Source organism: Neofelis nebulosa, chromosome 4 (assembly GCF_028018385.1).
Source record: "Neofelis nebulosa isolate mNeoNeb1 chromosome 4, mNeoNeb1.pri, whole genome shotgun sequence".
NCBI classification, from domain to species: domain Eukaryota; kingdom Metazoa; phylum Chordata; class Mammalia; order Carnivora; family Felidae; genus Neofelis; species Neofelis nebulosa.
Window position 1 is genome coordinate 156,439,028 of NC_080785.1, and position 10,004 is coordinate 156,449,031.

The 10,004-nt window shown below is 55.4% G+C and overlaps 1 protein-coding gene and 1 long non-coding RNA gene across 3 annotated transcripts; one reads left to right on the plus strand and one right to left on the minus strand.

The window, feature by feature from the left end:
* Window positions 1–3,402: 3,402 nt before the first annotated feature.
* GDF15 (growth differentiation factor 15) lies at window positions 3,403–5,947 on the minus strand. Of its 2 annotated transcripts, XR_009261014.1 has the most exons (3): window positions 5,671–5,947; window positions 3,609–4,396; window positions 3,403–3,476 (listed from the first exon to the last, which is right to left on the minus strand). XR_009261014.1 is itself a non-coding variant. In XM_058727423.1 (2 exons), the coding sequence occupies exons 1-2, from the start codon at window positions 5,945–5,947 to the stop codon at window positions 3,753–3,755; spliced, it is 921 nt and encodes a 306-aa protein (XP_058583406.1). In that variant the 3' UTR covers window positions 3,495–3,752. The 2 variants fall into 2 exon arrangements, 1 of the variants encoding a protein (XP_058583406.1); XM_058727423.1 differs by lacking the exon at window positions 3,403–3,476 and having other exon boundaries at window positions 3,495–4,396.
* On the plus strand, window positions 4,251–6,537 carry LOC131510362 (uncharacterized). Its single transcript, XR_009261015.1, has 2 exons — window positions 4,251–4,346; window positions 5,765–6,537. It is a non-coding gene; the product is annotated as an uncharacterized LOC131510362 (long non-coding RNA).
* Window positions 6,538–10,004: the final 3,467 nt, after the last annotated feature.

A 10,004-nucleotide genomic window follows, 5' to 3' on the forward strand; every position in this document is an offset into this window, starting at 1 on the left:
CTGCTGGCTCAGGGCGAGTGGGTTCCTTGAGGTGGGGATTTCCTTAAGCTACCCAAACCAGATCTCTGAGACTCCTGAATTGTTCCCCACCCTTGGTCTCTCCCCTCTGTCCCTCTTAGGCTGCCTTCCCGGGTACCTGATACCCAGGCTTAGCCCCCAGGGCAGCCCATACCAGCCCCAGAGGGATCATTATAACTTACGAATGGTACTGTGTTCCTCCCCTGCTCACATACCCTCCATGGATTCCCCAGGGCCCCCAGGACCTCAGCCTGGGGGTTGAGGCCTGCGTGATCCTGCCCTGTCCAGCTCACTGTCCTCTCCCGTCCCTCTGTCCTTCTGGTATAGGCCTCCTCACCACCAACTCCACCTTGCTCCTGACGTTGTCATTTGCCCATGCCATTCCTTTCACCCAGGATGCCATCCCCTTTCACTTTGTCCCACTGTTAAATATCTCAGTACAGATGCAGAACTCTGGTCTCTGGGTGTCAGGGGGCACGGGTCCAAGTCCTGACTCTGCCATTAACAGGACCTCAGTTCCCCCATCTGTACAAGGCAATTGGAGTTAGTGTCTCTGCAGCTGTTTTAGCTTTAATATGCTGAGATATCTTAACTCACCCTTCAAGGTCAGGTTCAATGCCACTTCCTCTAAGAAGGCTTCCTTGGTTTCTTGTCAGGAACTGAGTCTCAGTGTCTTTTAAATTTTTTTTTTTTTAACGTTTATTTATTTTTGAGACAGAGAGAGACAGAGCATGAACGGGGGAGGGTCAGAGAGAGAGGGAGACACAGAATCTGAAACGGGCTCCAGGCTCTGAGCTGTCAGCACAGAGCCTGACGCGGGGCTCGAACTCACGGACAGTGAGATCATGACGCGAGCCGAAGTCGGCCGCTTAACCGACTGAGCCACCCAGGCGCCCCTCAGTGTCTTTTAAGAGTTTGTTCAAATTCTCATGCCTCAGCTGGGTGTCCTGTCAGCTGCTTCCAGCCTGGCTCCTGCCGACCCTCCAATTTAGGGGAGACAGCTGGACACAGGCACCCTCAGTCCTGAGAGGTCAAGCCTGGCCTGGAGAGAGGGATGGGGTCAAGGGCTCCAGAGGGAGATGAACGAAGGAGCTGAGAAAAGGCTGCATATAAGAAGGGAATCCGGAGTGGGTTTTGAAGAATGCGTTAAGTGTTTGAGAAGTGGAGAGGACACGCATACTGGGTAGGGGGACCAGCCTGACAAGCAGCAGCCTAGAGGGATAAAAAGGCCCATGGGCAACACAATGTTCAGCAAAGGCAACAGCTGTTATTTGGGGAGAGGCTCAATACGGCATCTGCTAGCTTTGGGTGACCTTGGTATTAATTTTGAGGCTCCCTTGGGTTCCCCAACACTTGGGAATGATCTGGGGCGGGAGAGGGAAACCAGGATGGTCTTAACTACCTTAATTCCCTGCATGCCCACCCTAGACACTGTTCAAGTGGCCACTCCTGTCCCCAGTCATCTTTCTTGCCTCTGGCATAAATCAGATCCCAGTCCTCCCCAGCTCCTATGTCTAATTCATGGCTCTTCAAATAGACCCACACCCTCACCATCACCCATGAGATTTGGTGGCTTCTGCCCCCGGCCCCAACCTCTCTGGCCCCATCTTCAACAGTTTTGCTGTTGAACACTGAGCTTGTTTCTACCCCAGAGCCTTTGCACCTGCTCTTATGCCACAAATGCTTATCCTCCAACTCTCCTGGGTCCTGTTCTTCCAGGTCTCAGTTCATACAACATTTCCTCAGGGAGGCCCCCCCTCCCCCGACCATCTAAATCACCTCTGACTCCATTCATTAATAGATGGCCTGGATTGACTTCTCAGCACAATTCTTACCACCGTCCACTACTTTGTCATTATTTTTCTTTGCACTCACCTATCTTCCTCACTCGACTGAGCTCAAATGGGATGCTTTTTTGCCTGTCTTGGTATTTCTGTGTCCTCAGTTCCCAATCAAGACCTGACACAAAGTGGGCATTCACTGAATACATTCAGGGGCACCTACAGTCACTCAGGTCTGCCTCTGGGTGGCAGCATTCACAGGGGACACACCTCACTCACTGCTGGAAGTAGGCACTCTCTACCCCAGCGCCCCTGTAACATTTCCTATCAGAGATTCTCAGCATGGACAGGAAGTTGGGTGTGGGAGGGGCCTGGATTTGGCACATCTTGGGGATTCCAAGATCCTAAGTAGGAAGACTCATAACATTGGAGATGCAGTGTGCATGAAAATGGTCCTCACAATGTATTTATTTCCCCATTTTTTGTTTTTAACTGGCTGCTCGGAGTAGATTTTCCACTTGGTGCAAGGCACACAATAACAGAGCGTCAGAAAGGCATGCCTGTGTCTTGGATAGTAAAGAGTGGGATTCTCTCAACTTCCTTTTTAGTGTTTTGCTGTTTTGATAGAAAAGAAACCAACTGGTCTGTTTGCTTCAGCCTGCCTAGTCTACGGGGAGGGGAGGGATGGGCTCTGATGAGCCTACCGCCTCCTGAAGGCTGGTGCCTGGTGGTGCCCACTCAGGACCGGGGCCAGGCGTTAGCCTTGTCAGGCTGGCCACCAAGCTGCTTCCTCATATAGCTTCCGGAGCCAAGTCATAGGTGATCCTGCCACTGGAGGCCTGGAGAGATTCTCAGGGTTCTGGGGACTCCAACACTGTGGCCGCGAATGGGAGAGTGGACTTCCCCAAAAAGCAGCTTGCCCATCAGTGACCCGGGTTAGTCTTGGGGAACTGGGGTGGAGAGGGATGGCTTCCCCAGGATACTCTGCCCTTCCGCAGGAGGTGTTACTGGAAGTGGAACCCAGGCGGTGCCAGTGATAGTCGAGGGTGGCCACGAGCAAGACGCTGCAGGGGATGGCTGCCATGCTGTTGCTTGTGGGCTGGTGGAAACCAAGTGCAGGCAGAGGCCTGGGACTCCCGGCCGCCTCTGCCATGCAGGGTGCGGTCCTCCCCCCCCCCCCCCATTTCCCCCCCCCCGCCCCCCCCCCGGCCCCCAGCCCAGCTCTTTTTATCTAAAAGAATAGAAGTACCGTTAACATAGAGTGATGTGCCACAAATCTTCGAGGTCAGGGGCGACATCACACACAATCTGCCTGATTGCAGACGGATGGCTGCCTGTGTTTGGAAAGGGGACTCCAATGCAAGGAGAGCCAGCAGGACAGTGATAGAGAGAGGACCGTATCACCACAGAATCAGGAATACTGGCAGATGAGATATGGAGGGAGAGGGACACCCAGAAGGGTCTCAGAAACAGAGGAACGAGAGACAGAGAAGCACAGAGACAGAGAGAAGGGTGTCTTTGAGGGGCACTGGCGTCATGAGCACCATCCAATTGCTTGGCATCCCAGAACGCCCCACCACCCGTTCCCTGAGCAGTTCCACTCACCCTAATACCAGGTCCCCTGTGAGAACTGAGCTCAGGGAGCGGAAGGTTCTTCCCAGGGTCACCAGCTCCATCCTGGACAACCATCGGGGCTCAGGTCAGACAACTTCGTTTTTATTACCACGGTTTTAAATAAATGCACACCGTCAGACCAGCCCCTCCAGTCCCCAGGCAGATCACCCCAATAAGTTAATAATAAATACAAACATAAATACAGCGGTCTCCGCCGGACGGGGTAGATAGCAGTGGTGGGAAATCGGGTATCTCAGGACCCACAAGCCCATTCGACAGGCAAGGACCTCTGAGGTCACTTCCACTGCGCACGAGCCGTAAGCGAAAGACTAGGACCGCTCATAGGCAGTGGCAGTCCTTGGCCACGAGGTCGTCGAAGGGCGTAAGCGACACCCGACCGTCGCTGTCTTGGTGCATGAGCACCACCGGCTCGTAGCGGGCGGGCACGCAGCACGGCGCCGGCGTCGCGTCGGGGTTCAGGCCGTGCAGGCGCGCCTGCATCTGCGCGTGCGTGTTGGCCGACCGGAACTGGCTTGGGCACGCGCCGATACACATGCGCACGTCCAGCTCGCGAGGCGCCACCACCCAGTTGGCCCATCCCAAGTCCTCGAGCGACGCGCGCAAGCTTTGCAGGCGGCAGCAGCGCCCCGCCCCCAGGGGGCAGGCGTCCTTGGAGCGCGCATGCGCGTTGCGGCGCCCTCTGGCCGCGCGTGGCCGCCAGTGCAGCTCAAGCCGGGGACGTGCAGAAGGCAACGGCGCCGGCAAGCGGTCCCTCTGAGGCAACAGTCGCAGGTGGAGGGTGGGCGCCCCGGAACCTCCAAGGCCGAGCTGACGCCGCAGCGGCCGCGTCACGTCCCACGAGCTCAGCTCCGTCGGGGACAGCCTGAGCAGCGCGCGATGCAGGCGGAAAGATGCGGGGAGCCCCTTCGTCAGGTCAGCCCGGGCGATGCGCAGGTGCAGGTGGCCGCCCAGCCCAAGTCGCACTGAGGGAGAGAAGAGAGCCAGTCAGTCAGTGACGGGCCTATGTGCACCAGGCGCAAGTGCCCATTTCCAACCCCCACACCAACCTGGATCCTACCTCAGGGCCTTTGCACTAGCTGCTTCCCCTTCCCGGCACACTAGTCCCCTGAATCTCAGCATGGCAGGCTACATGTTCCTGCAGCCTGCCTAACATAGGCACTGCCCTATTTTCTTTCATTGTGTATCATTTCATCTCCCCTACTAGAATCTTCGTAGGAGTTTCAGTCTCCCCGGTCACCACCATGCCTGGTACACAGTGGGTGCTTGGTAAGTACTGGCAGGAATTCATGTGTATCTGATTTTGAGAGGCACTAAGAGCCAAACAGTGGCTCTGCCTCCTCTGGAAGTCAAAAACATTTTATTGAAGGGCTACTAAGTGCCTGGGGCTGGGGCTACAACAGCCAGCTGCTGTGTTTTCAACTCTCTGGATCTTGGTTTCCATGTCTGAGAAATGAAGGGTGCCTGGCTCCCCAGGATCCTCAGGTCCCCAGGCTGGTACAGGTGTTGGGGATAGGGAGCAGACTAGGGTTTGAGGGCCCTGGACTCAAGTCACCAGGCTCAGAGAGAGCAAGAGGTGTACCTGGAGTTTCACAGCACACGTAGGGTTAGGGTGAGAAAATAGCGCTCCCTTCTGGTTTGACGCTCCTTCCCTAACCCCTCCCAGTTAGCGCAGCCCGGATCTCCTTCCGCCCTCTCTACCCCCTAGAGCCTCCGTGGAGGGGGAGAAAATACCCCCTCCCTCTCCAAGGCACCTGCTACGTGAGGTTTTAGCAGTGGCTTGTCAAGGGATTGCATCAGACTGGGAACCAGTATGGGCAGATTCGGCCTATCCCTGGGCTGCGCTCCTCTCGTCCCCGCCCCTGCATCCCTTCTCCTAGATTGCGTGCCCTCCCCCACCCCTAAACCCGAGGACAGGGACCCCACCCCCCAGCCCGCGCCCGATTTTGTTTCTGGAAATTCCAGGCTCCGTGAGTTTTCAAGAGACTCGCTGGGCCTCAGTTTCCCCATCTGCAATCTTTAACATCTCACTTTGGCCACACCCCGCCTAGTCTTGGCATAAACCCGGCCACCACCTCCCCCCCCCCCACCCCCCGAAGCCCCTAGGGGGGATGTTCTTGTCCGGTTCACAGGTAAGGAAACTGAGGCTCAGTGGCAGGTCTGGGTCCCTGTGTCTCAGAACCACTGGTTAGATGATGGTAGCTGCACAGGGGGCGCCGGTCTCCTAGATTTCACTCACGCTTTGGAGTGAGTATCCGGACTTGAGCTTCAGAGGTGACTCGGTCAGGGTTTGAATCTTCCCAGCTTTGGTTCAACCGCAACCTGGTCTGCAGGTGTGCGTAGAGTTTCCGAAACTCCTCGAATCTGGAGACATCCGTACCGGAGCGAGCTTTTGAGGGTCCCGGGAAGGCCGGGAGGTGCTCCTGGGCCAAAGACAGGGCACCTCCCGAAGGCAGCCAGCAGAACATCAACAGCAGCAGCAGCAGCATTGGTGGTGTGGGTCCAGGCCCAGGCATGCCTGTGCTAGCTGAGTTCTGAACGGAGACACCGGACGCGGCTGGACTGGCCTTTATAATCCCCGGACTTTGTCCGCCCCCGCCTGCCTGGTCCCTTCCGCTCTGGGTGCAGAGTAAACACTCCAGGGACCATACATGGCTGAGTCTTGGGCTGCTTTTAAGGGGGAGGCCCTTCTGGGGAGTTCTCCTGGGGAAGTGGGGGACGCCCTCCCCCCAGAAGCCTCTTTGAGCCTCAGTGTCCTCTATGAAATGGGGACTTCCTTCCAGCTTGGTGGACTGGTGAAAAGAATGCTTTTGTCAGAAAAAGACTTATTTCTATGTGCTCAATTCCATAGCGAGCGCTTAAGAGGAGGCCTTCTCCCTCATGGGATTTTCTCTCTCCCTTCCTGGTTAGGGTCAAAGGCTCCAGATGTTGAAAACCAAAGGAAGCAGAGGAGAAAGAGCCAGGAGGTACAACCTTAGGTAAGTCATTCCCCTTCATCCCACTTCTGTTTCTTCATCCGGAAAACAAGAACTGAGACTTTCACTGGAGAGAAGTTCAAATGGGGCACAAACGACAGGGCCAGACCCATAGGAGGTTGTGTGATTGACTGAGTGTTTTTGCGGTCCCTGATCCTTAGGGGGAACTCCTGCTCGTTCTTCAAAACCCTACCCAAAAAGCTCCTCCTCCAGGAAGCCTTGCCTACCATTACCTTTCCAGGCTCAGCCGCATGCTCCCAACCCCCATCCTTTCCTTCAGCGCAGACTTGACCTCACAGCACTGGGAGTATCTGTGCTTGGCTCTGTCTGCCCCAGACTGGAGGCCCTTTGAAGACTTAGACAGAGATGAAGCTACTCTGGGGCCCAGGCCCTTGGCTGGGCCCAGAGTGGAGGGGGCAGGGAATTGGAGGGCTGTTATCAGGCCCAGCCACCAGATGGTAGAAGGGCAAGGGGTGCCCTAGGAAGACCCAGGCCTTCCCCTCAGACCCTTCTCCTCTGGCCCCAGGCACTGGCCCCTGTGCCTGTTTCTTAGAAACAGGGAAGATGGGCAGCAGTTGAGGCAGATCGTGGGGATGTGTAAAGTGTGACAGCGTGTGCAGGCAAGAGGTGACAAGGACTTGCTGCGGGTCACACAGCAAATCCCCACACTGCAGGAACACGGCCGGGCCTCCCCGCCACCCCCAACATGCACCCACTGGCTGTGTGAGCCCAGCCAAGGCTCAGCCCCCCCCCCCCCCCCCCCCCCCCCCCCGCCAAGTCTCAGTCTCAGCCTCTCTGCAGTGGGATTACCGCCCAGCTATGGGTCTCAAGCATCCCTCTGTGATGCCCCGGGGCATTCAGGTGCTTAGTAAACAGACCGGCTCCTGCCACTGTCAGTACCATCTTGACAGGGGCTGTTGGGAAGATGGGCCTCTTGCCCCACCAGCTTGGCCCACACAGTAAGAGCTCAAAAAGGGTCCTGGACTGACTAGACAAGGAGCTGGGGCCACGGTGCGGCGGCACTGCTATGCCCTCCGCAGAGGCCAGGCGCCAAAGGTGAGCCAGAGTGCTGAGTAATCCTAACATGGTAGGGGCAGGTCAGCAAGGGTCACCAGTGCCTAGGCCTGACCTCACCTGGGGTGGGTGGGGCAGAGGGGGCGCTTTCCTAGTAGGCATCCCTGCAAGATCAATAATGGTGAGATGCCAACTTTCACCAGAGTTCACGCTGCAGGCACTGTTCATACACTTTTCTCTTAAGGGAACCAAACCAGGAGGGGCAAGTGAGATTGTAGGGGGCAACTCCACACTGGAGACCAGCCTTTGGTGACTGTTTTCCTGGCATTTCTAAGCCTGTGATAGGATTCTGAAGTTCCCTATGTCTAGGACTGTTCCTTCCTTCCTTCCTTCCTTCCTTCCTTCCTTCCTTCCTTTCTCTTCCCCACCCCCCCCCCCCCGCCCAAATTTAAAAGCCTCATAAAGAGTTTTTCCTGACCCAGGTCCCAACAGACTGGACATTTGTCAGCTCCAGAGAAGCTGGCCTGGGTTGACATTCTGGCCCACTTCTCCCCGGCCATGACATGTGGGACAAGGCATCAACTGGCAGGGCCTCGGTTTCCCCATCTGTAAAAAGTGGTAATGGCATTCTGAGTCAGGGCTGTGGGGAGAACACACAGGGAGTGGGAATTTTTGCACACGCTGTGAGTCAACACGATCGTGATTCAAATCCTAGTGCCACCCACTTTGCTGTATGACCATAGGCAAGTACTCAAACTCTCTGTGCATAGAACAAAAGCAGTGTGGGTCATGAGGAAGGAGAACATTAAGTACAGAAATCTTACCATTCTTAACTCAGCAAACTCATAAGAGCCAACGCAAACTGGGTACCAGGTTTGGTACTGGACAGAGGATCCTTGTGAATCAGGGCCCCCTCTGCCCACTGATGCCCCCAGGCAGAGGACAACCCTGGTGGAGGCTAACCTCTCACGAAGACGTGAGAAATCACCTATTTAAGCTGTTTTATTTGCCTTCTGGGGTGTCAAGTTTGGGCAAAGTCCAGCAGACCCTGGGTCCCAGGCACAGGGGCTTCAGACAAGGCATTCACAGGAACTCTGGGCGTCAGGGAGAAGACGGCCAGAGGATGTAGGGCCCAAACCCTCCTTTGGGGACAGAAGACACAGTCACTTTCAGCAGGAATGGTTTGTCCTAAAGAGAGATTTCGAGCGGGATAGAAACCTGAGATGTGAAGGGAGCCCCAGAAACATGCCAGGTACCCCCAAGGCAAGCAGAAAGCCAATTCTGCTCCCCCAAAGCCAGATGATGCCTCCTGTATTGTCCGGGGAAACTGCATGCCTTGGGAGCAGGGAGCCCAATTCCAAACTGACTTCCTCTGGGATTTCCTCAGGACAGGGTGTGTCGCCACAAAAGCCACTTGCCCCAGACCCCACCCCTTTTGAACCCTTGGATGACCCCAACCCAAGCAGTGGGGAGCCAGCCCCCTCTCCGAGCCTGGGGTTGCTTCCCTCTTTCTCATCGTGTCCCCTTTCTCTGTGCCCCATGTGTACTGGGGAGGCAGGCACTTCTGTGGGTCTCTGGGTAGCTGAAGGTAGGTTTGATGAGGAGAGGAAGGAAGAGAAATGAATTTTGGGGAAGGAAGAGCAGCTAAAGGCTGGACTGTTTTCCCTCATGATCTGTGAGTTCTCAACCCCCAGCTTGTGATAAATGAGCTTCAGTTTCCCTGTCTGTAAAAGGTGGTAATGGCACCCCCCATCATCCCTTCACAGGGATGTAAGGAGGACTCATAGGCAGGGAGGGAGTCAGGGGACAAGATCTGTTGGAATGTGCACTCAGGATCTGTCAGGAATTAAGTTTCAAGATGTGGACATTAGCTAGTGCCTGCCTCACCCTAAGTGCTGCCATTCTGACCTGTGGGCTTAGAGGCAAAGTGGCAGCATTGTGGTTAAGCTATGAGACATATCCCAAATGGTATATGTCCAGTCTTTTTGTGGATCTGGTGTTCCAGGGGCCTGGATGCTACCTCTGGGGTGACAAGGAGCTGACTCCCAGGCCCACGTGGTGCCTCGGGGACCATAAGACTCATAGTGGCCTTGGCAGTGGGAGCAGGATTTCTCATGGGCAGAAGAGATGCTAGGCTGGAGGTTTCCTGTGGAGAGAGAAAGAGAAACTGGTAACTCGTGGGACTCCTATGTGCTAGGCGCAGGGTGCCCATTTCTTCCCACACGCCAAGGCGGACCCCACCTCAGGGCCTTTGCACAAGCTGCTTCCTCTTCCTGGCACACTAGTCCCCTGAATCTCAGCATGGCAGGCTACATATCCCTCCAGCCTGCCTAATATAGGCACTGCCCCATTTTATTTCATTATGTATCATTTCATCTCCCCTACTAGAATCTTCGTAGGAGTTTCTGTCTGCCCAGTCACCACCATGTCTGGGACACAGTACGTGCTTAGTAAGTACTTGCAGGAATTCATGTATATCTGATATTTAGAGGGACTAAGAGCCAAACAGTGGTTCTGCCTCCTCTGGAAGTCAAAAACATTTTATTGAAGGCCTGCTAAGTCCCTGGGGCTATAACAACCAGCT